The sequence below is a fragment of the Aspergillus pseudotamarii genome, assembly GCF_009193445.1.
Source record: "Aspergillus pseudotamarii strain CBS 117625 unplaced genomic scaffold BDV38scaffold_73, whole genome shotgun sequence".
Classification (NCBI taxonomy): domain Eukaryota; kingdom Fungi; phylum Ascomycota; class Eurotiomycetes; order Eurotiales; family Aspergillaceae; genus Aspergillus; species Aspergillus pseudotamarii.
The window spans coordinates 16,535-41,491 of NW_022475087.1; the positions used below are offsets into that span (position 1 = coordinate 16,535).

At 49.1% G+C, this 24,957-nt stretch overlaps 10 protein-coding genes across 10 annotated transcripts; 3 read left to right on the plus strand and 7 right to left on the minus strand.

Moving 5' to 3' along the window:
- Positions 1-673: 673 nt before the first annotated feature.
- On the minus strand, positions 674-3,224 carry BDV38DRAFT_196142 (S8 family peptidase). Its single transcript, XM_032052352.1, has 4 exons — positions 2,293-3,224; positions 1,798-2,242; positions 1,638-1,726; positions 674-1,581 (listed from the first exon to the last, which is right to left on the minus strand). Exons 1-4 carry the CDS (start codon positions 2,614-2,616, stop codon positions 1,228-1,230), a joined length of 1,212 nt encoding a protein of 403 aa, XP_031909034.1. The 5' UTR covers positions 2,617-3,224; the 3' UTR covers positions 674-1,227.
- Positions 3,225-4,974: 1,750 nt separating this feature from the next.
- BDV38DRAFT_287193 (uncharacterized protein) lies at positions 4,975-5,663 on the minus strand (the record flags this gene model as incomplete). The annotated part of the gene is made up of 3 exons (XM_032060813.1): positions 4,975-5,387; positions 5,472-5,589; positions 5,658-5,663. 3 exons carry the CDS (start codon positions 5,661-5,663, stop codon positions 4,975-4,977), a joined length of 537 nt encoding a protein of 178 aa, XP_031909035.1.
- A 122-nt stretch (positions 5,664-5,785) lies between these two features.
- Positions 5,786-7,537, minus strand: BDV38DRAFT_196138 (putative ATP binding protein). The gene is made up of 2 exons (XM_032052351.1): positions 7,310-7,537; positions 5,786-7,240 (listed from the first exon to the last, which is right to left on the minus strand). Exons 1-2 carry the CDS (start codon positions 7,350-7,352, stop codon positions 6,060-6,062), a joined length of 1,224 nt encoding a protein of 407 aa, XP_031909036.1. The 5' UTR covers positions 7,353-7,537; the 3' UTR covers positions 5,786-6,059.
- Positions 7,538-7,655: 118 nt separating this feature from the next.
- Positions 7,656-10,033, plus strand: BDV38DRAFT_196174 (putative cell cycle control protein (Cwf19)). The gene is made up of 2 exons (XM_032052353.1): positions 7,656-8,974; positions 9,035-10,033. The coding sequence occupies exons 1-2, from the start codon at positions 7,694-7,696 to the stop codon at positions 9,860-9,862; spliced, it is 2,109 nt and encodes a 702-aa protein (XP_031909037.1). The 5' UTR covers positions 7,656-7,693; the 3' UTR covers positions 9,863-10,033.
- A 508-nt stretch (positions 10,034-10,541) lies between these two features.
- Positions 10,542-12,111, plus strand: BDV38DRAFT_196176 (D-mandelate dehydrogenase-like dehydrogenase). Its single transcript, XM_032052354.1, has 6 exons — positions 10,542-10,695; positions 10,782-10,845; positions 10,922-11,136; positions 11,204-11,613; positions 11,701-11,940; positions 12,002-12,111. Exons 2-6 carry the CDS (start codon positions 10,793-10,795, stop codon positions 12,098-12,100), a joined length of 1,017 nt encoding a protein of 338 aa, XP_031909038.1. The 5' UTR covers positions 10,542-10,695; positions 10,782-10,792; the 3' UTR covers positions 12,101-12,111.
- A 411-nt stretch (positions 12,112-12,522) lies between these two features.
- Positions 12,523-15,561, minus strand: BDV38DRAFT_196208 (putative C6 finger domain protein). The gene is made up of 3 exons (XM_032052355.1): positions 14,345-15,561; positions 13,592-14,000; positions 12,523-13,529 (listed from the first exon to the last, which is right to left on the minus strand). The coding sequence occupies exons 1-3, from the start codon at positions 15,308-15,310 to the stop codon at positions 12,664-12,666; spliced, it is 2,241 nt and encodes a 746-aa protein (XP_031909039.1). The 5' UTR covers positions 15,311-15,561; the 3' UTR covers positions 12,523-12,663.
- Positions 15,562-16,404: 843 nt separating this feature from the next.
- Positions 16,405-18,158, minus strand: BDV38DRAFT_259688 (putative formin binding protein). Its single transcript, XM_032055847.1, has 2 exons — positions 18,081-18,158; positions 16,405-17,985 (listed from the first exon to the last, which is right to left on the minus strand). Exons 1-2 carry the CDS (start codon positions 18,102-18,104, stop codon positions 17,149-17,151), a joined length of 861 nt encoding a protein of 286 aa, XP_031909040.1. The 5' UTR covers positions 18,105-18,158; the 3' UTR covers positions 16,405-17,148.
- Positions 18,159-18,386: 228 nt separating this feature from the next.
- Positions 18,387-20,443, minus strand: BDV38DRAFT_196227 (putative tubulin-specific chaperone). Its single transcript, XM_032052356.1, has 4 exons — positions 20,243-20,443; positions 19,702-20,155; positions 19,562-19,652; positions 18,387-19,506 (listed from the first exon to the last, which is right to left on the minus strand). The coding sequence occupies exons 1-4, from the start codon at positions 20,412-20,414 to the stop codon at positions 18,391-18,393; spliced, it is 1,833 nt and encodes a 610-aa protein (XP_031909041.1). The 5' UTR covers positions 20,415-20,443; the 3' UTR covers positions 18,387-18,390.
- A 191-nt stretch (positions 20,444-20,634) lies between these two features.
- On the plus strand, positions 20,635-21,706 carry BDV38DRAFT_196237 (spliceosome assembly protein PRP11). Its single transcript, XM_032052358.1, has 2 exons — positions 20,635-20,667; positions 20,736-21,706. The coding sequence occupies exons 1-2, from the start codon at positions 20,656-20,658 to the stop codon at positions 21,438-21,440; spliced, it is 717 nt and encodes a 238-aa protein (XP_031909042.1). The 5' UTR covers positions 20,635-20,655; the 3' UTR covers positions 21,441-21,706.
- A 1-nt stretch (position 21,707) lies between these two features.
- Positions 21,708-24,502, minus strand: BDV38DRAFT_196234 (serine/threonine protein kinase CBK1). Its single transcript, XM_032052357.1, has 3 exons — positions 23,773-24,502; positions 23,186-23,689; positions 21,708-23,052 (listed from the first exon to the last, which is right to left on the minus strand). Exons 1-3 carry the CDS (start codon positions 24,378-24,380, stop codon positions 22,200-22,202), a joined length of 1,965 nt encoding a protein of 654 aa, XP_031909043.1. The 5' UTR covers positions 24,381-24,502; the 3' UTR covers positions 21,708-22,199.
- Between the last annotated feature and the right edge of the window lie 455 nt (positions 24,503-24,957).

Sequence of the window (24,957 nt, forward strand, 5' to 3'; positions counted from 1 at the left end):
TATATTACGTAGAATTATCCGAACCAGCCTTGTCCTGTAGATGTATAACCTAGGTCCACCCCCCTCCCCCTTCCGAGTCGTAACCGAGAATATCCCATGAAGGTTTTCCCAATTTGACTACCAGCATCGTGTGCTGTTACCTAATATAATACACCATAGGTCTAGGCTCTTTCGTTCCAATGATCAACCAGCGTGATCCAAAAGATTGTTGTGTTTCCGGTGACATATCCTCGCTAATCTCATTTATATATGAACACCACTACCGATTTCAATACAAGCAGTAACGAGATGAAAAGGATGAGGTCACATCATTCAATAGTTTAAGGTATACACAAATCTCGACATTGTCTTATGAAAAGTTCACAAAATATAAAGGTCTCATTCTCCGGCTATCTTCGCTTCGTAGCCGTTCACCTTTTCCCCGATCCAATCACCCGGCTTAGGGCTATCGGCAGAGCCTCTATGTACAAGTTTTGAAAATAGGTCTTATGACTTCTACTGTAAAATTAACTTTAATAGGAGTAGTTAGGAATTAGCAGTGGTGGAAGACGTGGTGCTTCGTTTAGCTGATCTGACTCGACGAACGGCGGGCATTTCAAATATGTATCATCAACACGGAATTACATAGTACCTTTTATTTTACCAGCGTCGAACCCGGAAATATATCTTAGAGACTGTTTTAACTTAGATTAGTATTTTAAATATGCATTTTAGAATGGATATCTACTTGTGGTGTACCAGTAAGCTTACTATCTTCCATACGGCAACATCGGTACTTAGAGATTGGAACGCCAGCCCTAATTCATTTCCCGGGAGCTTATCAACTACTACTTTGTAATGATGCCAATCCGAAGAGGACCTTGTCATGTGACATGGTCTGCAATCTACAAATAAATAGGGTCATGATTCGCGTTCAAGCTATGGCCAACAACTACCAGAGGTCTTGCTAAGAGCGGGTGATCTTCATCCCCTGCACATCTAGTCCGTTCTGCGATCGACTACCCCTTGTAGATCGGACAAATTAGAAAGCCAAGATTTCATTGACTACTAATATAAGTAAACTCTGTACATGGATTCAGATAAAATCCTAATTCTTGAGCAAACAGCCTATGTATCACGCTGTATGCGTGCCATGCATATATCCGTCGGAATCATAACACTCTTCGTTTTCTAATCACCACTGTGTTCCTGCAACAGTGGGGAAACTCTCCGATGTACACCTGGTACTTAAGCGTTGCCGTTGTAAGCAAGCAGGTTAACGCTGCCCTTAACATCCTTGACGACGTCCTTGGTGGCCAACTCCTTGATGCGCTTGGTCACGGCAGCAGGGCCACTGAGGTTCTCAAGAGCAGCGAGGTAGAGGGACAGGCCGACAATGTGGGGAGTGGCCATGGAGGTACCAGAGATGGTGTTGGTGGCAGAGGAGGAGCCAATCCAGGCGGAAAGGATATCCTGACCGGGGGCGAAGATGTCGACGACCTCGCCAAAGTTGGAGAAACTGGCGCGGGTGTTGCTCTTGTTGATAGCGGCAACAGTGAGGGCATCGGGGGCAGAGGCAGGGCTGGTTTGGCCGGCATCAGACTAAGAGAATGAAGTCAGTTACGGATTCATCTCTGCTCAGGGAAGGGGAAACGTACGTTTTCGTTACCGGCAGCGACAACGGAGAGAACACCCTGCTCAAATGCATTCTCGACCGCATCGTTGAAAGCCTTGGAGTAGCCACCGCCTGTGTTCTTGGAGTTAGCGCTCACGCATTCCGAGTATCAGTGCCGGCAGTGAAGAACAAGGTAAACTCACCCAAGCTCATGTTGATTGCCGCCTTGCTGGTACGCTTCTTGCTAACAATGTCGTTGGCAGCCCAGTTGAAGCCGTCAAGAATGATGGAAGTGCTGCTCGATTCACCCTGGAAAACCTTGACCGAAAGTATGCTGGCCTTCTTGGCAATACCATAAGTCTTGCCCGCAATGGTGCCGGAAACGTGGGTGCCATGGCCGATGCTGTCCTCGTGCTGACCGCCAGCAGCGTTGTAGGCCTTGCTGGCGCGGCCCTCGAACTCCTCATGGTCGACATTGACACCGCTATCCACCACGTAGGCATAGGTGCCCTCGCCGGCACTGGTGTCGTAGATGTAGTCGGTGCTCTGCTCGCCCTTGTGGGAAATGCTTCCCAGGCCCCAGGGCGCATTCTTCTGGGTAGTCAGTCCATCGAGGTAGTAGATTTGGTCCTCCTCGACGTAGGCAACCTGGGCGCGAGTCAGTCGTCGTTCAAAGTTGGGAGCGGATGATCACAAACATCTTCGTTCTTGCGGATCTCCTCAATGGTAGCATCGTCGAAGGAGCCTGCATAGGCGGCAAACTTGTTGATCTTGTAGTTGCGCTCAATACCGATAGGAAGATCACCGCCGGTGGCGCCACGACGCTCCAGACTACGCTGGTGAATGTTGGTAGCCCAGGTAGTATGCTCCTGAATCTTCGCCTCGTCGATGCCGGACTTGAACGTGACAATGTACTTTCCAGGAAGCTTCTCGGCGGCCCGGCGGGTCTCCTGCACAGGGGCACCGAGGACCGCGGGAAGGACAGCTCCGAGGAGGAGCAAGGTACGCTTGATGGACTGCATGATGAGAAGCTTGCAAAGATGTGCGAGAACAAATCAAGTCGGAGGATAGAAACCGCTGGCTTGATGATGGAAGGGAGGATGGACGAGGGCTGCATGTGGTATTTATAACATTCAGGAGCACTATCTGTCCCCGTTCTCGAGCAATTTCTACGAATATAGATCACTTGTACAGCATGCAATGGCAAGGATGGTCTGTACTACAGAGCGTAGTTGAAACTTACAGGGTGACATTGCATTTCTCAGAGGACGGCGTTGTGCTCCACCGGAAATTACTCTATCAATCAGCGGACATGAGGAAGGATGAGAATGATGATGACCACCACGGACGCTGACCCGCTTCAGTCAAGAACGGGTGCTCCGATAGACCGTGAATAACACAAGGCTATGACAAGTTCTCGAGATTGCAGGGTTTGGCAGAGACCAGCATAGAGCACTTTCCTCGAAGGAGTAACTCACGCTCAGGGTAGTGGCTTGGTACCTTCAACGGGAAGGTGGTATATCCCTCAGTCAATTAATTCACACAGTCGCTCGCCATAATGAGAGGAGTAAACGATATCTTGGACAGAAAGGACCTAATGCCGCGGGCGATGCCTTTAGGAGCGAAGATCATCCTAAAAATGCGACAGAGATCAATGTGACCCATTACCTTTGCTTGGCATCCTCACGCGATACCCGCTTTTTCCCACGTCTTTTATCAGGAATCAAGGGTTCTTATTGGTTGGTGAGGTCTTGTTGGAATCTAAACTTCGAAGAATGAGCCCCAATGTGTAGCCAGCAACGTATGGGCTGCATGAGAAGCAAAGAAAAAGAAAAAGAATAATAACCATGCGCACCTATAATATCGCGTTTTCGGTATTGGCGAGGGAGAACGGCTTGGTCAAGGGCCGCAGGAGGGGCTATCACACAAAAAAGTGGGATCTTTGCGATAAGCACTTTCTGGCCCCTCAGTCAAAGAAGCTAAGCTAAGCAATTTCTGGTGCTACACGAGGGTTATGCGAACAGGCATGTGCTCCTGAAGGTCTTCTGATAATATCAGGACTTGGGCACATTTGCCCTGTTTGAGGGGGGATTTCCTGCCGCAGTATGACCATGGCTCGCAGTAAAGGCATATGCCACGCCAACTGTCGGCCCCTGTTGTGACACAAAAGTCCTGCAAGACGACAATACTCCGAGTCATTCGAGCAGCCAATGACACCAGCAAGCAGCCGGACTTCCCGTCGGCATCAGAGTATCCCATTAGGCACCACCTGAATGGCCTATCTCCGCAACCCATGAGTAGGTGGCAAGCCTACCGCCGGGAGTCCGAGCGACCAAGGCCCTTGGCATCAAGGGACGGGAGGGGCCAAGAGGGGAAGCCAAGAAAGGTGGCAGTCAAAGAGACGGCATCGGCATTAGCAAGAAGTTCTAAGTCCAACCCCGTTGACCTGGCGAGTCAAATGATCATTGGCAGTGTCTTTCAGGTGCATGAGCCCTCTGCAGGTGAGGTTGGTGGTGCCGCACGCACTAGTGCCCATCTCTCTTCATGCATAAACCAGCCAAGCAAGTTCTTGGCATATCTGGTTAATTCCTGTGGGCTGACAGAGCTGCAGGTTAATTAATGTTGGTGATGTTGCATTCGATGGGTCCAGCGACCTGACTTGCCAGGGCAGGTCGGGGGGGAAATTAGACATTAAGCCTTCGTAGCTTTCCTAGCCTCCCCACAGCATTCTCGGGGCATTTTAGGGAAAGAAAAGAGGGGAAGTAAGCAGAGGACCTGCAGGAAAGAGTTAGGGTGAGCCTTGTGTAAGGGTTGGAAGGTGGTGAGCCCTGCCTCGTGATTGGCAGGGATTCAACTGTGGCCTGAGGCTAAACGGCACTAACTCCCCAGGCAGCTAAATTCTTGGCATTTTCTTCTCCCATCGGGCTTCCGTTGGCAATCGTCAACCCTTAATCTCTTTTTAATTTCTCGCTCTCAGTTGTCATTCTAGGCATTCATCTTTTGTCTCGGATTCGAGAGGAGCAATGCCGTGCCTCGGGACGAGACTGATCAAAAATCCCCTTCATCTTCATCTGAATCCAGTTCGGTCGGAGCACCGCAACAAATCAAGTAAAGGAATATCATGTCTTCGATAACGTCATTGGCTCTTAGTTAATTTATGCATCCTGTGTACACACTAGCAGCGATTGTTCAGCCACCCGATAAGCGCCGGTCTTGGCCCTTTTTTGGCGTTGGCTTTGACCCTCGTGACTCAAACGGATCTAAGGTACTCATGCGCGGTTTAGATGTGCTCATTATGGATCCAGATAGATCGATCCCCCGTAGTATCCGACATAACCGAATCATCCAGACATTTGGCCTCTAAAGGGTGCCCATTTTTTTTATGAGCTTTTCTTCCACGCATGTTTCTTGGCTGCCTCTGTGTTTTTGAATGGAAATCCCGTCGTTCTCTTATCTGCGCCTGTCTTCCGACTAATCTTCCCATTACTGCTGGCAAAGAGTACACACCAAAGACCAATGGCGGCCACCACTGAGTACCCGATCATTCCTATAGCAAAGGCAATGTGACCTGAGGATAAGTACCGGGTATAAGCGTAGAAGGCGGAAAATCCCTGGAAAAGGGCTGTTACGATCAATGTGGGAACGGCATATGGTCCCCTGGGATCGTTATCCTCTGTGGTCACTGGCTCTGACACCGTGGAGTTCAAAGGGATCGATCCCGTCAGCATCACCGTTAGGACCGCAATGGTGAGTAAACTAAACCCCAGGCAGCGTGCGAAGTATATCTCCATTTCTATAGGTGGGTTAGGGTGAGTTTTTTCAAGCCATGGTGCCAATTGCACGCTGTCTTGAGTAACCTGGATAAAATGGCACTTACCAGAAGCCGATCTAGTCTCATCCAACAGCAAGGTTGCCATGATCTGCGGGACGGTGATCAAGGATATACTCTGCAGCGAGAGCCATCCCGCTGTGGAGTAGGTATAAGCATAGAATACCTGTCGGGGGACGATCGTTAGCTGCTCTTTGTTCTAACGCGGGGTTGGCAGATCATCAGTGAACGTACATCCATGATGAGATTGGATCAATCAAGAGTTTATGGATCAATAGGAGTTTACAAAACTGACAATGTTTGTTACAGTTTGTGCCAATTGATGCGAAAAGAAACAGAAAAAAGAGCAGGCAACAATCAACCAGCGGAGCTTCAGCTCTGACATCATAACGTCTCCTATTTTTTTGTCTTGTTTGCATTGGGAGCTCGCTCTCTAATAAACATGATCATTTCAATATAATTTCTTCTTATGTAGGATACCTTCAGTTCGACCATTTATCTCGTGTCTAGTTCATTTATTCATGCAAGTATTGGACAAAAAAGTATGAGATGTCAAATGGGCAGTGTTAACGCCGTGCAATAAACCAAAGCCGGGGGAAATCGATCAAGACGACTAAAACAAAGGAGATTCAAAAATCACTGGTTCATCTGGCTTGCTCGCAAGTATCTGGCAAAGCTAAGATCTTGATCGGATGGCGCGGCCTTAGAATCGGCAAGTGCATCCTGATACCGCTGGGAGAGCCCATCATTATCGGCAGCTCGAGGAACACCCGACTCCTCATCACTATCATCATCATCGTCCTCAGGCTCTTCGTAGTCTCCCTTTTTCTTTGCAGCCGCGAGTTCCTCTTCCTCCTCCTCCGCTTCACTAACAGTTTCCGCCTCGTTCTCGGCACGTTTGCCCTTACTAGACCCAGAGACATTCATATCTTTCATCAACTTGCCCAGTTCCTGTTCCCGGTGAGCTGCCTGGGTCTCTTCGCGCTCCTTCTTCTTGCGCTCCAGTTCCGGTTTGTAGTCACGCTCGAATTCTTGACGCTTCTCTTCGACCGCTTGAAAGAACTCGTCAATGCCATCTCCGGTCATTGAGCTCACACCCACAATGTTCAAATGCCGGTAAAACTCTTCGAGCATTAGACTCATGCTGTTCAGTAGCGAGCCCATGTATCCACTTCCTGAACCGAAACCTCCGGCACCACCCTCTGTTCCGAAGGCACCCGATTCTTCTTCTTCCCGCAAAGCCTGCTGGAAGGCATCAAAGTCGGTCATCCACTCTTTTGCAAACTCGGCATCTTGAACGTCGGTCTTATTGAACACAAGAATCATCGGTAGCTTAGTCTTGTAGAGAATACTGCAAGCGTAAAGCATATTACTCATAAAAGTACTCGTGGAGCTTGCACGCGGGGTATCAATCACATATGCAATCACGGTGGGAAATGAGGAAGCCAGGGTCTCAAGCAGGATACTACCTGATGCACTCCATACAAAGACTTCGATCTGTCCGGGGGTGTCGACCAGGATATGCTCGATAGGCTTCGCAGTTGGGTTGCTTGGGTTCGGAGCGGTGCGTTTCTCCAGCAGTGCGATAATCTGATCCACCTTTGTTGCAAAGAGGTTCAACGACGTCAGAATACCACCGTTGGGGCCCAAGTTGTACTGTTTCATGACCTCTTTGTAATTGATGGAATCACGGATATCGATGTTACTCTCGAACGGTACCGAATACACGGCGGGGTCCAGATTCAAAACGTAGGGAATCTTCTTCTGTGAGTGGAGGTACGAGTTGATTCGTTGCATAAAAGTCGTCTTTCCGGAGCCTTAAGTTTAAAGATAAAACCAGTTAGCATTACTGTAGCACCGACCAAGAAACCATCTAGCTTTGTTACCTGCCATGCCCACGCAGACAACGGCCACAGGAGATTGCGCCATGATGAATAGCGTCAAGTAAAATTTATCTCAGGGCTGCTCTTTCCCGTGTGTAAGATCGCTCAGGTAGTAGTGAGTATCTGGTATGTATCACTGAGGTGAAACACGGGAGAACAAGAGCTGTGTGATGGTCGAGAAAAAATAAAAATAAAAAATCAAATAATTTCTTCCAGTCGCGCGGGGAGTACTTTTTTGAGGATCTGCTCGGGGTGGAGTCCAAAAGGCCGGCCAGACGTCATTAGCGCCTTTTCCGCTTTAGTCTTTTGTTTCGGCAGTTTCGCCTTTCGAACTTTCGCTGCACTACAGGTATCACACCGCACGGATCACTCCTACCACCGATAAACATGACTCTGGAGGATTTTGAAAAGTCATTGGCGGAGGATCAGGGGAAACGGCGCGAGAAAAGTGACAAAGAACGGCATCGACATCGCGACCGAGACCGCAGTCGGGATCGCTCAAGACATCACCGCCATCACCACCATCGCCGCCATTCGTCCAGATCCAGAGAGCGTGAGTCCGATAGGCACAGAGATCCGCGACACAGGGATGAGGATAGACATCGTCATAAACGGTCACGCCATTCTACCGACCATGGAGACGATCGCGACCATGCCCATAAACGCCGACATCGACATGAAAGCAAAGACAACGAAGCGTCCGCTGCGAAGGAGGTAGTTCAGGAGGAACCAACTCGCTTAAAGCGAGATGCGTGGATGGAAGCTCCGTCGGCGCTGGACATTGACTACGTGCATCGGCGTGATACGACGCGCTTGGAGGAGGAGCCAAAGCCCAAGATGCTACAAGCAGACTTTGAGCTCAAAATCCATGGTAGAGAACTGAATCAACACTTGCACGATCTTAAGGATGGAAAGGCATTAGAGGAAATTCAGGAAGAACAGGCGCAGCACGATGTTGACTACACCTTCGGTGACTCTGGCTCACAGTGGAGGATGACTAAACTGAATGCCGTTTACAGGGAGGCCGAGGAAAGCGGGAAGTCACTGGAGGAAATTGCTATCGGGCGCTTCGGGGATTTACGTTCCTTCGATGATGCGCGCGAGGAAGAGGCGGAACTAGATCGTCGCGAGCGGTACGGTGAGGGATACGTAGGGAAAGAAAAGCCATCGGGTGAGCTTTTCCAAGAGAGAAAGCTACAGGAGGGCGTCCACCGTGATACACACGAGCATATCCGGAACCCTGAACAGGAGTTAGAAGCTCATGGCCAGGGCAAACCGATCGCTACAGAATCACCACAGAATACTACGCAGCCCCTTGACTTAACAGCGCTCAACCGACTTAAGGCACAGATGATGAAGGCAAAGCTCAAAGGCTCTCCTGATGCTGGCGAGCTTGAAGAGCAATACAATGCCGCGGCAGCAGCCATGGCGAACCGAAAGGACCCTGGTGTTGTGGTGTTGGGGGTGCAGCAGAATCGGATGCTTGCTGGCAAGAGAAATGAAGTCAAAGCTGTGGATACTAAACGAGGCCGAGAACGGGGCCAAGTGGAAGAGAATGAGGACATGAGCATCGAAGATATGCTTCGCGAGGAGCGAAGAACCCGGGATCAGTTCGGCGGAGAAGGGAAACGGCTAGCGGAGAGAATAGCAAAGGATGCCAAATTCGAGGTAAGCTCCCCCAAACTGATATATATAGCCACATCCGGGGGACTAATAAACTTGGAATAGAATGATTTGGAGTACATGGACGACAACGCCTCCAAACTAGCACGACGGGTGCATCAGTCTGAAATCAACCTCAAGAATACAACTATCAGTGAATTCCAGAAGATGAACCGAATCCTGGACAATTGTCCTCTTTGCCATCATGAAGATACTAATACTCCGCCTATTGCCCCTGTGGTATCTCTGGCGACTAGGGTTTATCTTACTCTTCCCACAGAGCCTGAACTCAACCAAGGGTGTGCTACCATTGTCCCCATTCAACACCGAACGAATCTTTTAGAATGTGATGATGATGAATGGGAGGAAATCCGCAATTTCATGAAGAGCTTGACCCGCATGTATCACGACCAAGGCCGCGACGTTATCTTCTATGAGAACGCAGCCCAGCCTCACCGAAAGAGGCACGCGGCAATGGAGGTAGTGCCCTTGCCATATGAGCTGGGGGAGACTTCTCCTGCCTTTTTCAAAGAGGCCATTCTCGCCGCAGACTCAGAATGGTCTCAGCACAAGAAGTTAATCGACACATTAGCTAAATCTAAGCAAGGATTGGGCCGATCCGCCTTCCGCCGTACGCTGGTGAAAGAGATGCCGTACTTCCATGTCTGGTTCGAACTTGATGGTGGTTTAGGGCATGTAGTCGAGGACGAAAACCGCTGGCCCCGAGGCGATCTCTTTGCACGAGAAGTCATCGGAGGAATGTTGGATCTAGCCCCAGATGTGATTAAGCGGCAGGGCCGCTGGAACCGTGGAGGCGATCGACGAGTTGATGGATTTAAGAAACGGTGGAGGCGATTCGACTGGACGAGGGTGCTTTTTGAGGGGCAAGCCTAAGTTCCTATTCTCCATGGCCATTTGACCGTAATGTAGGGATCCTAGGAGCCTCTTGTTATGTATCGTTCTTCTCTCCTGAAGCGGATTAATTATGCACACCGTTATTGACCCTAGCGATTCTTGTAGTTTCATAATGTTGCGCCTTAATTAGTATAAATCTTGTCACCAGCCAACCCTTTGTGCACCAGGAAACCTTTGCAGAACAACGCTGGAGAATTTTGACTAATCCAGATAGCAACACTTATGCCGCTGATCCATCTGTCTGTCGCCTCGTATCGGCAGTTTTCCGAACCTTGAATAAGTCCGGGGCACGGCAGTTGATAGTCCATTGGGAGTGGTTCTTTACCCGCGGGTACTTAATCGGAGATTCCCATGTATAAACCATTGCCATCGCGGGTATCTCCGACGATGAGCCTCTTTTGAGAGATTCAATCGCAATAACAGCTCTCTCGTTACGGCCGAGAAAAATGAAGCTGAGAATGCGGAGAAATCCCGATCACTAGATGGCATCATTTGCGAGTCTAGTTGGAGAAATAAATTCGAACCAGAGAAGGAAATTGAATGATAAGAAGTGGGGCACGTGGGGGAAGTTCGTCGTTGCGGCGGAGGAATTTCTAGTCATTCCTTCTCGTCTATTCCCCCTCCTTCGCTTCTTGTCCTTCCTCTATTCTTCTTCTCTTCTAGCCTCGAGGTAAAGTGCACTTCTGCGGTCTCAGATTGATCTGAATTACGTCTTTGCGATTGTTGTGGCAACAGCAATTGAGACTCGACTTGCCCTCGGCCAAACATTATATCAACTTCCCCGCGCCTTATCTCCCCTCGGGTTAATTCAAGTGCGTACTTGACTTCTGACTCATTTTGCTTCTTGAATATATAATTAGTCTCTTCAAAGTCTTGCTGACCATTGTTGTACTTATAGAAGTAGTAAAAATGGCTTCAGCCAATACCAAGTCCAAGGTTCTACTCCTGGGAAAGATCATCCAGTACGGTTAACCCCCACTTTATACTATACAGCCATCTTAATATGTGTATATCTAACAGCCCACTCCAATGATATAGCGCGCACAAAACGTGGCAATCCCTAAGTGATATCGCAGAGCTAGTCGAACCAACCGCAACCAACCGTGCCGAGTTTATCCAAGAATGCAAAGACGGCAAGCTCGACGGCGTAGTCGCCGCATACCGCACCTTCGACTCGGTGAGCATCACCGGCCTGGTAGATGAGGAATTGGTGAATGCCCTTCCGAGCTCGTTGAAGTACCTGGCCCACTGCGGTTTGTTCCCTCATCCACCAACTCGTGCTACTACCTGTGTTGAATAGAAGCTCATGGGGCGATATAGGCGCCGGATACGACCAAGTCGACGTCCACGCCTGCAGCGCTCGCTCACCACCCGTCCGTGTCTCAAATGTCCCAACAGCTGTCGACGACGCCACCGCTGATGTAAACATGTTTCTGATCATCGGAGCTCTCCGCAACTTCAACACGGGCATGCTCGCCCTGCGTGAAGGCAAGTGGCGCGGACAACCACTCCCTGCCTTGGGCCATGATCCCGAGGGCAAAGTGCTGGGTATTCTGGGAATGGGCGGTATTGGCCGTAACCTAAAGAAGAAGGCCGAGGCATTTGGCATGAGAGTCATCTACCATAACCGGCGGCAGTTGACAGAGGAGCTCGCCGGTGGAGCTGATTATGTGACGTTTGACGAGCTGTTGGCCAAGAGTGATGTGATCAGTTTGAACTTGCCTTTGAATGTGGGTTTTTCCGCTTAAGTGGCCATCCACTATTACAGTGGGTATATTATATGGCCAGATGGGCTGACGAAGATGGGTCTCTCACAGAAAAACACCCGCCACATCATCGGCAAGCCCGAATTCGACAAGATGAAAGATGGTGTCGTCATCGTGAACACTGCCCGTGGTGCCGTTATTGATGAAGCAGCCCTCGTTGACGCCCTGGACAGCGGCAAGGTTTACTCTGCCGGTCTGGATGTCTTCGAGGAAGAACCCAAGATTCATCCTGGTCTGGTTCGGAACCCTAATGTGTTGCTTGTCCCCCATATGGGCACTTGGACTGTTGAGGTATGTTCACTGGTACTGACCGTCTAACCTCGACTAAGACTAACTTGTGACGATGTGATAGACTCAAACCGCCATGGAAGAATGGGCGATGGAAAATGTGCGCTTGGCGATTGAAACTGGGAAGCTGAAGAGTCCTGTTCCCGAACAGACTGATCTATAGATTTGGCTGAGACTGTGAAACGTTACGTTGCATCCTTTTTGACTTTCGATTGGACTTGTACATGGACTTTATAGAGGGCCGGGACGTCTGGTTGCGTCGGTATATACATACTATACATAGGGTGGCTTTCAATGCAGGACGATTACATGAATGATATTGTCGCGAGGCATTTTCCAATGAATCTTTTAGTTGAATATGGTCCAAAAAGCCACAATTGAGAAAACTGTACCAGAAACCTTTTATCATTGTACTTCGTAAGAACTTATGCACCCTGAACGCCATGGTGCTGTCCTGCCCCAATTGCGGACAGGAATATGAATAGCAATCAACTCCTGAGCCATGACGTCCTCCATATCAGGAAAACCAAGATGATGAAGATAAAGAAAAAAAAAATATAGTCACTGAATGTGAAGGGATATGGGTCGAAACAAATGAACAAGTCTAGTTAAACATCATTAAAAAAGCCAAAAGAATTCGCCAGCAGTGTGCGAGGGCTCCTTTTTCCATATTACAAAATCCACGGCAGAGTCATCAAATGCAAGGCAGATATACCCCGATAATTTTTACTCCCGTGATACGAACCAGGAACGAACCACCATGCCGCAAATACGTTTGATAACTTGCGTGGTGCCTTTCCCACCCGCTTCCTGTTCGAGGAACTTTTGGGCAACGTAGAGCTTAGCCCCGGCATCCTTTTCGTTCGTTGTGATGGGCTGGGGGAAGCTGCGCGGGAAATCTGCCCAGCGCTGTCCGAGATGACGCGCGATAGCGATTGAGTAGATCACATCACGGTTTTCAAACGTATCCAACAGCGTGCGGCAACGGCCAAGAGTATCATCAATCTCTTTGGCTGAGCTAGCCTCGTTGTCATGAAGGGTAAGAAAGTGGGCAATTGCGCTCCAGAAATCCAGCGATCGTTGCGCTAACTGATCTGATAAGCCGGGGGGATTTGTAGGCGTGTCCCTGGGGGAGAACTGGGCTAAGGGATTCGAGTCCAGATGTTCGCCTGTAATCATGGCCTCAATAACGTCCAGTCGTTTCGAAGATGCTAGCAAATCATAGTCCTGGCCATGACTTCCATTCGATACATTCATAACATGACGGCATAACGTCATGGAGCTCCAAACCACGGACGCTTCAAAACTTTCTAGTCGTGCGATGACATTTGGATCACTGAGATTCTGATCGTTGAATGCCTCAATTAACGCTGAATACTCGGCCATAAGCTGGGCATTGGCCAAAAGGTGAGTCAAAGCCTTATCCTGGAACCAACGCGTCTCGAAGAATTTGTCAATGGCAGGAGCATATGTGGCAAGGAAGACCGCCTTGATTTCTTCTAGACGGTTCGGTTGAATGGCAGTGATAGGATGGGGTGGGGGAGGAGGAATCCCTCTCAGTGCCAGAAGATCGCTGATTTGGACTTGTTTCACTAAGCAGGGTATAAGCATAAGAACAGGCATGAAGCCAAGAAAGCCTAGTTCAAGAACGCACCTCTGAAACTTGTAGGATCCGACGATGCCGTGGTGCTCGCCGGATTGACAGTCGGCTGCAAGCCACCCTCTACAGCATTCTGTACACTGGCCATGTTCGAAGAGTTGTTTCCGTCCAATGTTGGATCGATGGGCGCGCCGTAGTCGTATCTGTCGGTGGACGTGCTGGGAGACTCGGACGGAGCAAAAGGCTGAGAGACCGCGGGCACGTAGCCCGGAGGAGCAGCAGGGTATGTGGGTGTCGACGACGAGGTAGAAGGATCTTGGGGGTTGACCACCAGCGACGGGTGTGGATTCGGAGCTGGTTGTATAGCAGAAGGGGTCGGTTGTTGCTTAAACACCGGATCGTAACCTAAACATTCACGTTTACTTTTGACGCAGTTTCGGCAGACGGGATGGCCTTCGTCGCACTAAAGTATTGCCCACCGTCAGCGTTAATATGGAGAACAGACTGACACCGTGCTGTTTTGGATATTTTTCCACGCAAAGAAAAATAATAAATAAAGAAAGAAAAGAATAATAAAGGCAGCAGGATTGGGCTGTCGGGCGGGGAGGAAAACAGTGGGCAACAACAAGCGACACCGTGAATGGCGGGGTTTCTTGCAGGCGAGCCGAAGGCAGAGCTTGCGACACAAGCGAAGCGACCACAACACATATTTCCTTCCCCGACGCCCACCCCAACCTGTGGCTCGAACTTCCCCATCCACAATAAATGGACTAACAGCTTCTTGATCTTATATTTCGTATCACGTACCTTGATTCTCCGTTTTCGACATGTTAAACAGCCTGTCTTAGTTCTGCGCTTAACTTCCTTCTTATGTCTGCCGCCAGAGAGCATCTTGTTCGGGTCTCCTGGTAATTGATACCGCATTTGCGCACTCGAATTCATTCCCATTTGTCCAACGTTGTTCGGATATCCCGTCATGTATTGGCCTACTGAAGCCATTGGAGGCATGGGCGATCCGATGGGGGCTTGCGGGACATGCGATGTCTGTCCTTGGGACGCGTGATGGTCCATTGTCTGCATCGACGGTGCGCTCATCGGTGTAGAACCAGTTTGATGGTTGTGATACATGTCGGAGCTCTGCTGCTGGTATTGTTGCGATTGGGATTGCGCTTGCATTTGACCCTGTTGCTGTGGTTGCTGGGGTTGATACTGCTGTGACGGCGCATGCTGCTGGGGTGCATGTTGCTGCTGTTGATACTGCGGCTGTGATTGCGGTTGCGCTGATTGGTTCTGCGGTGGAGGTGGCTGTTGCGAATGTGTACCATTGGAGGGCAGCTGCCATGCAGATTCGGGGGTAGGTGAAGGTCCCGGTTGTTCCCCAATATTACTACCAGGTGTCGCCGAAACATGTGTAGTGGGCTCCGGCCCGCCAAGCCCTCCATCATCATGTTTCGGGTCCGAATCGTCAAACGAGAAATTCGTATCTGTACCCAAACCTCCGTCCGTAGCTGGCAAGGTAGTGTCTATCGGAGGTAAGGTTGTGTCAATTGGCGGTAGAGACGGTATTGACGGGTCCAATGGTGGGAGCGTTGTGTCTACATTTGTATCCATTGCTGGCAGAGATTTATCTATAGGAGGAAGAGAAACGTCCACAGCTGAAAACGTAGACTCTCCAGCAGAGGTGGTCGTCGGTGCAGCCAGCGCATCGGTTGGTTCGGGGCCCTGTTTTGGCAGCTCGCCAGGTGTGCTTGCAGGATCTGCTGTCTCCGCCATTTTCCTTGTGGTATGATCTCTTAAAAGCGTGTGGTCGCGCGAAAAATGATCCCAGGTATCGATTGGCGTCGGGCGGAATCGATTAAAATTTGCAGTAGCGAGCCCTCCCCGTAAGGCAAACAAGAATATTTATATTCTCGATGGTCGATAGCCTTATCCGTAGACTAAAATGCTGTGTGCCTGTCAACAAGTGCGGCGCTCTAGCTGCGGTTTTAAAGGCACGGTTAGTCAACTAATTATAACGCAAGTTGAACTTAATCAATCCGCCAATAATATGTATCTAAACCCAGAGGCATCTGTCTCAGAGGTGGGAACGGTGGGATTCCAAAGCAGCACAAAAGAGGCATGGCTTCTTCCGGGTTGCGCATAACACACAGGCTGGAGATGTTTTGTGAAGTTTTACCGCGATGACTGTCTGCGTATGGCAGGCCCATATGCATCTTACAATTCAAGAAGAACTGTAGAGCATAGATGGTCACTCTTCCCAGAGATCACACTCAATCAGGGCCATTGACATTATAGTCACCCATGCCATTTGGGTATTGTACGCGACTGAATGAAATCTTCCGCGGTGCTGACAGCACGGAACAACCACCGCGCATCACCAGGTGCAGTCCCCATATGCGACACTGAAACAGAAAGTGAAGAGCTAAACCTCCGGGAATGCAGCGAGTGGAATGGCTGAGGTTTTCGGGCTGGCAGAGGGGAAGAGACGTGTCTCGGATGAGAGTGACCGGGGACAAGCGATGAAACGAAGCTTTCTCGTTTACTTACCATGTACTGGTCCAAATAAGCGAAAAGAAGCGAGCCGAAATACTATTCCACCAGAACTATGAATTCGGGACCAGACAGTCTCCGCATTTGGAGTGGGTTGTGACGAGAAAAGTTGCGATAAGGTCGTTGCGCGACAAAAGTGAGACTTAGCTTAAGGGAAAGAAAGTCTCCCTCCCCGGATTTTTGTCAACGCTGCCAAAAGTTGCAACGGAAGGGGGAAAAGAAAAAAAAAATTGACCAGAACCCAAGACAGTGGCAATACAACAACAACAACACCACGTTTCTTTTCTTATATCAGTGAATCTTTTCTTACAACAACACAACAATAAATTTGTTTCCCATTCAATATTAAATATACTATAAATCTATTTGAATAGCACTATCCCATCATATCAACCACCAATATTATTCCAAGAAAACGACCTCTCTGCAATATTAGTATCCAATACGAGGTTCCCATGTCAATCTCGGAGAATTATCTGGTAGCCACCATCTGAACTCGATATGTTCAATTTATGTCCCTTGAATCGCACTCATTTTTCACACCATGTCTAATTCTCCATGGTACAATCTCCCTTGGAATATAAAAATAGAAAAGGGAACCCTTGATGTTTGTTCACTTGAGTAGATGTCGATGCCTTGATACACTCCATTGTTGAGTATGTGTAGCCATAGCCCGGGCCTTTTTCAGATTAACTCACACCCATGGTCCATTTGGTTAACAAAGGTCTATCCATTCACAATCAGGAGAGAATGACCTTGACCCAACAGGCAAGCGCAACCTATAATTGGCTCAGTATTCTTCCTGTTGACAAGCCATCCGCAATGCATAACTAGGGCCGTATCGCTCTGTAGTCATTTCTGGTACATTTCTTTTCCTTTCTCAGTGGGGGGTTCACTAAGCAATAGCTGAGAGGACATCATACTTTACCCCTCGGTCAAGTATGGTCAGGACATGCACTGGTTGTGGACCAGCAAAGGAATATGAGTTTACGCATGAGCCACTCATCCGGTACGTGAAGTCGCGCAACGTAGACGAATTAAAGCGTATGCCCAATGTTGGCCTATTTTCTCATAACCTTTGGTTTGCGCTTCTTAAAAACGACGCCCGCACTCGCTTCTTCTGGTTCACTCTTAGCCACGGGCGCGGGAGGCACAGCAGCAGCTTCCAACGGTTCCTTTTCAGTTTGTGGCGTCTGCTCCGACTCTGCAGCTGCAGAGTCTCCCTCGCCTTGAGCCAGGACATCAGCAGCTTCCTTGTCGCTCTCCTTAGGAGTCGCCTCAGAAGTCGACGGTTTCGCTTTCTTAACATCCTTCGTAGACTCTAGGAGGGCATCCAAATCCGCATCATCCTGCGCACCGGGGTACTCCCGAGTCCTCGACCCCCAACCCTTGCTAACAAACCTCTCCGCCTCCCGTTTAGCCTCCTCTTCTTCCTCATCCCCCTCATGCTTGCGCTTGCGAACCCCAAGCGAAGGACCCGTCTTTTCTCCATCCGCGCCAATCACTTTCTCGGAAACAGTCTGCCACTCTCCAGCCAGGGCCATATCACCACGGTACTCGTCCGGTATCGCAACACCCATCTCCGCCAATTGCGCCATCTGCTTCTTCCTCTCGTCCAGGGAAACTGACCGCGGTGGCGCTTGGGGAACTGGTGCTGCTGGTTTCCAGGAGGCTGCATTGCCGCTCTTCCCACCAACGTTGCCGGAGACGGTTTGTCTGAGGCGTTCAACCTCATTCTTGGCCCTCTGAGTTTCCCGCTGTTGGCGCTCATTGTCTCGGTGGATGTCCCGTAGGAATCGCTTTAAGTTTCCTTGGTGTTTGCCTGTTGCTTCATGTTGGGTCTTTTCAAATGCCGTATCCCGGATGAAAATCTTGCATTGTTTGCACCAGTATCTGGGCTGTAGTTAATAACGTTAGCTGGATGGTTTGGGTGTCTTGCGGAAAAGCGTAGAGAATGATGCTAATGAAATGGGAAAGTGTGTTTAAAACTTACGGCTGACTTCCAATACTCTGCCATATTTGAAAGGATTATTCTCTGTCCAGCGTGTGAAATATTATTGTGTTATATGAGTTGCTATTTGAGAGCTAATGATATCACTTTAATTGCGACTTGGCGATAAATGATGCTTTTGAGCGATCGGAGCTAATCCCGATGTGGTAATCACGGGGCTGGTCTCCGCACATGGAAGTATATCTTCACTCTGTCGCAAATACCATCATGATTATACTATATCTGATGTTACTAAGATATATATCGTAACTCATCCACATAAAGATTCTAATTACATATTTCTACGTCCACGTTAGGGCTGAGTCGCTATCTCCACTCTGATCCTTGCCTCAGTAAGATCGGACTGGAACAAGAACCCAATATCCCTCGTACTATCCACAAGCTCAACCTCTCTCTTAACGAATGCGGAGCTATCGCTCGGCTGCAGTGAGTTAATACCCTCATCTTCGCTGTCCCATCCGTCCTCATCATCTATATTCTGTTTACTGACGGGGTCCAACTCGTCCGTCTCCCAAATCAGCCTGAACTCATAAGGCGCTAGGCCAAACAGACGTGAAACAATGGCTTTAATTTGGTAAGTATCAAAGGATCGAGGTATCTCCTTCACCTTGACTTCCTCCCTTGAAGCATCGTCTTGTTTCCTGTCCGAGGTGCCAGAAACCGGTAGTTCTCGGCGTAAGCAGAACGCTATCCTCAACAATCGCGCAGCAACAGACCGTGGATTCACAGCGACACCTGACCCAGTCGATACTGTAACTCTCCTAATCACAGGCTCACCATATATCTCGCAAAGCTCACCATATCTCGGGTGCTTTGCGAAGATCTCCCGCTCTGCACTTTCCGGAAAAGCAGATAACTCCTTTCCAATGAGCGAGAGGTAATAGAGCTCTCCATTGCTGCGATCTTTTTCTGTTATTGTGCCATAGTTGAGCATTCTTAAAGAGCCCATTCGAGAAAGAGTTAGCATATATGCCTCGTCCACTGTCATTGTCTTCTCTGGTAACCCAGTGACCGTTGATGGGCCCACAGGTTGATCGTAGAGGGGATTCCCGGAAATGCGGAGAGTTTGTAGCCCGGGAAACACAAGTGACAGTTGATTGACGAAAAGCCAATTGTCGATTCTATTCCTGGATAGATCGACCGACTGAAGGTTATTTGGAAACCGTACAGGGGATGCTTCGTCTGAACTGGATTCATAGATCTTATCAACTTGGTTTCCGCGTAGTGAAAGACGGTTCAGACTATCTAGGGAGGTAAGTTTTCTGATGGAAGATAGAGAGGAGATCTCATTATCTTCCAAGGTTAATGTTGTGATTGTGCTCGAGAGGGGTGATGGGATAGATGAAATCTGGTTAGCGGAGGCGGTTAAAGTAGCTAGGGACGAAAATTGATATGTGAGAGTTGATATCTGTGAATGACTAATTAGTCGATACAAAATTGAGAACCAGGTAGCTTCGATATACCTCATTCCAAGAGAGAAGCGTGTTATCCAACTGGAGCTCTGTGATCCTCTCAAATTTCAAGCCCTCCCCTACAGGGTCCATTCGGTTTCCACTATTCAATGTGTTAACCACAATAAATCCCACTCTTGACTGCCACTTACTTCAACTTCAATGTTTTTAAGCGCTTGAGCGAGTCACATATACTTGCAACATCACGCCAACGATTCAGCAGATTTCGGCTGAGATCAAGCTCGATGATCTTAGGGCAGGTCTGCTCGATCTCTTTGCAAACCGGCTGGATTTGCTCTGCGCTACCCTCATGAGCAAGGACTCCTGCGACCCGTAACCCATCTAAGAGGACGATCTTCAGCTCTTGCAGCTCTGCAAGTTGTTTTCGAATTTTGTCGAAACCAACTTCTTCGACAACCTTGCCGCTGATTTCAATTGGCTTGTGTAGGGCATCACCAGAGGCAGTACCACCAAGCTTTCTCCTAAAGGTTTCCTCTTCAAACTCAGATTTATACTTCTCACGCAGAGCCTCTAGAAAGCTTCTGGGTTCGTCCGCAGCTCGAGACGGACGCACAAATGACCCTGCAGTGGGGTGTTTGCTTTTGCCTATGATAAGTATGAGCGAGTGAAGTAAGATGGGAACAGATTTTCCAGAACAGATTAATTGTCAAGAATAAGGGACGGATGCTGTACATGAGAAATATCTCACTCCTTGATGCTCTCCCGAGTGCTTCCCCCGTGTTGGGTCGTCCCATTCCACGCCTAACCATTCGCCCGTGGTGCCTGCAACTTTCCCCGCGTAGCGGATGGTGCACAATTCGCCATTATAGGACCGCCGTTGATTCACACAGCTTATTGAATCCATTATTATAGGTTATTCTGTGCAGATTACCCTTTTCGCAGGCATTCAATGGACATCCTATAGTTGACTTTGAAACCCATGGGCTGTCAATTACTTGGGCAAACAGTCGCTCTCGTCCAATGACAGTCGACGATGCTGCTGACATAATATTTCCATGGAATTTCCCTTTGAAGCTTATCACCTGCCGCGCTTCTTCTCCTCCGCTGCTATCGGGAATTTCCAAGTTTCTCCAAGGCAGATCAGAATGGATTTCCAGGTGAGTTGATATTCTGTCCCTACGATTGTTCTGTTCACCGCGTGTGTTGTATGCTAATGCCGTTGAAGAATCGTGCAGGATCCAAATTCGGTGGCGGTGGTGTCGCATCGCAATCTGCGACCAACGCAGACCGTCGCGAGCGTCTTCGTAAGCTCGCTCTTGAGACGATTGACCTAGACAAGGACCCATACTTTTTCAAGAACCATGTAGGCAGCTTTGAGTGCCGTCTGTGCTTGACGGTTCACCAGAACGATGGCTCTTACCTCGCCCATACCCAAGGCCGCAAGCATCAGACGAACCTGGCTAGACGTGCCGCGCGGGAGCAGAGAGAAGGAAAGAATCAAGATCCATCGACGCTGCCGGGTGCGATGGGAGTTCAAGTTAAGAAGCAGACAATCAAGATTGGTCGGCCTGGTTACAAGATCACGAAGATCAGGGATCCATTGACACGACAGCTGGGTTTGCTGTTTCAGCTGCAGTATCAGGAAATTACACCAGGTGTTCAGCCTCGAGTACGGTTCATGTCCGCTTTTGAGCAGAAGGTTGAGGACCCCCCAGACAAGAATTTCCAATATCTTGTCGTAGCCGCGGAGCCGTACCAGACGTGTGGTTTCAAGCTTCAGGCTCGGGAGATTGACCGCAGAGAGGGTCGTTATTGGACTTGGTTCGATGAAGATAGCAAGGAATTCTGGGTTCAAATCATGTTCAAGACCGAACGAGAGGAGAGATTTAGTGGTGTCCCAGGTCTGGCACCGATGGACCCCAAGGTGTGAATTGCCTGAAGTGGTGTTGTATGCATGGGTCTGCATGAGAAGGAAAAGTTGACGAAAATAATTTTCCATTCAACGGAGGTGCATAGGGCGTTTGAGGATTTTTTTTTTTTTTTTTGAGACTACAGCTATATGTGATTCAAATTCATGTTACCCCAGCTATTGTAATTTGGCTGAGAGGAGGCCTTCCGATGGCGTCCATTACTATATCTTACTCTTTCTCCGACTCAGCTGATACAAACATCGACATTACTGAGTGCCCTGGAAATTTACAAGGATTGAAGCCATTGCCAAGTCCAAATATTTAATGGGATTGCCACCAACCGTTTTATATGCAAACTAGTCTGAAATGTAAAAGGTACAACGTTGTACTTTGGGTATTTTTCCTGATATATGCATTGATGCATCATGCTAGAGGAAACAAAAGTAGCCAGTCATTCGTGATCCGCACTTGTAGGTGTCACAGGCTCTGAACTTTCAACGAAATAATGCTCTTGTTTGTAGTTCTTAAGGCTAGACACGGAGTGCAACTAGCGGGCGTCGTCTTGCGACATGCAAACACAGTAAGGAAGATGCACAGGTCGTTATCAATGACATAAAATGCCAAATGCGCTAGACGCTAGATGAAATCAAATGAACAAAGATATTTCGAGAATAGATCCTAGATGAGCCGCTGGAAAGACTTCCGCGCAAGCCTGCCCGCGGACCGGCTTTCCGAGGCGCTCATCCTGCATACATCGATCCCGAGTATCAGTTCGATTCTCAGTTATTCTGGAAGGCATTGAATGCCTTGTATGTGTATCCGATAAACGGAAGGCTCATTTCAGCCTCCTGTTCCTCGGGCATGGCACGGGCCTGAGCACGATGGATAGCACTGGTATCTTCCTGAGGAATTTCGTCAATGGGGAAGTATGACACATCAATATTCGAGCTCAGTCGAGGTTCGAATGGAGCGCGAATGTTGCGAAGCTGCTCCCAAACAACACCACGGAAGAACGGATGGTTCTTGATCTGTGTAGCACCACCAAACTGGCCGCCATCGTTGCCAACACGGTGCTCTGCATCACAAAGGAAGCTGTATATAACGGTCAGACACATGTACGTGAATATAGTGCGAAGAGCGGGGAGCGGTAAATACCTTCGGATTAAGCCCTCGGATTCGCGAGAAAGAGTAAGCTCTTCAGGGAAGTAAAGACATTCCCTCCAGTTCACGATCTTCCGGTAGGTATCGGTGGTGTCCTCAGCACAGAAAGGTGGCCATCCCACAAGACATTCAAACATGATGGCACCGACTGACCACCAATCGCAAAGATAAGTATATCCTTGACCGTTGAAGATCTCAGGTGCAATGTAGTCAGGCGTGCCAACCGTTGAATAAGCCATGGCTCGACGGGACTTTCTCCATGTATTGATTTGGCCACGGTTTGATACAGTCAGATTGATCGCATCGTTAAAGTATCCGGAGTTGCGGTTCTTATCCTTGGAGGTAGAATTTTTCAACAAGTTTTGGTAGTATGAATTGTCGTGAGTCTTCTTGCCACCAGTCGAGAGACCGAAATCGGTAAGCTTAACATGACCACCACGGTCGAGAAGAATATTGTCAGGTTTAATATCACTGTAATTGAGTCGCTGTCAGTAAATGGTACATTATTTTGAGCACCAATGAATGCGTTGGAAAAGAGATGTGGGGGGGAGTAATAATCTGGGACGACAAAGGTGGTACAAGCAATGACAAGCGGCCAACTTACCGATGAAGGAAGCCTAGTTTGTGGACTGCTTCGATAGCCATCACAATCTCTGCCATGTAGAATCTAGTGATGTCTTCGGAGAAAATCTCGTACTTGATCAACATGGTCATCAGGTCACCACCAGGTAAGAATTCCATCAAAAGGTAGAGGTATGCGGAGTCCTGGAACGAAGCGTGCAACTTCACAAGCCACGGGTTATCCTTGGAGTCAGCCAAGATATCACGCTCGGCGCGAACGTGGGCCAGTTGATCCTTCTTGAACATCTCAGTCTTAATCAGAGACTTGAGCGCATAGATCTTGCCGTCGGTCTTCCTTTGCACAAGCTTAACCTCACCAAATGCACCCTTTCCAATAACCTTGATAGTCTGGAAGTTCGATGGTGTCTCCTTGGTCCGAAGAAATCGGAGGAAGTTCGACTCCTTCTTCGCAATAGTTTCTCCCTCCTGACGCTTCGCATCCTTAGAGATACTCGGATCTTGGATCATCTTGTCCAGATTCGTGGAACTGTTTATACCAGTACGAACATTAGTCGACCGAATCCCAAGATGCAAAGTTTCTTACTCATCTCCATTTGATGTTGGACTTACCGCATGTTACGATCGCGCGCACGCTCAATGTTCTCGTGAAAGAAAACGTTCACCAGCTCTTTAGCGGCCTTACCACGCTTGTGGACATTCTCTGAGTATCGCTCCGGATAGCGTTGGAGCTCTTCGTTCTCGGCGGGAGTACGGGGACTGCGTGGCATTGGCGGGGCTAGATGGCCAGGCTGTTGCTGCCCCGGGGCGGACGAACCAGCTGTACGAGGTCTCTGAGCAGGAGAGGCAGAGCGACCGAAGAAGCCTGTACGGTTCGAGTTCAAGTCCTGGTTAGAGAACTGCTGGATGAGGCCGTTGGTTCCATCGTTGGCGCTGTACCCCATGCGTGATTGATATGCGGGCTGCGGGGACTGCAAGTTTGATTGTCCATAGTGCTGCTGAGCATAGGCGGCTTGAGGAGGGTATGGGTTTGCCATGAAATATCCCTGGTTGTAAGCTCCGTTTTGAGCATCCATGTAGTCCTGAGGGCCTTGGTTCTGGTAGATCGGTTGGGGGAACGCGGAAGGAGTCGTGGGATATGCGCGGTTGTTGGCCGCCGCATTGAAACCACGCTCGTTGTACCCGAAGTTCAGGTGGAGACGGTTATTATTGGGATCCATCTTTAAACAAATTTCCCTCCGGTGGTTTAACCGTACCGGATGAGGGACTCTTAAAAATTAGACAGGAGGCGGTTTGAAGTGAAAAGTGAAGACCTTCAAGGGGGAGGGGAATTGCCCAAAGGAGCGGTGGCTCAGGAGGTCGAAGTGCGACAAGTCAAGAGGGGCGGACAATTAGTGGAGTGAGTGGGATGGAAGTGTGGACAACTCCGTACTCCACGGACAGACAAAGGAGAGACACGGTGTTTCTACAGTCTCTCACTCTCTGGCCATATGAGTTCAGAGAAGGGGTTGTTATCAAGAAAAGAGAGACAGAGATCTAAAAGAAGGGGAGAGGACTGGGGAGAAGTTGAAACGCCCGCGGTGTGAGACCAGGAGTAGTAGCGTGAGCCAGTCTCTCCTCCTGTTGTCCGACTAGTCCAAGTCAGTAACTTTTTTACTGGAGTCTGGACTTTGGGTTCATTAGCCATTCCCATTCCTACGGCTGACTATTGGTGCCATAAGTGCGGAACAGGGGGGGTTGGCTGTATTGGCCTGCGGCTGCCAGGCACCTTGTCGGCTCTTCACTGGCTTTGGCGCC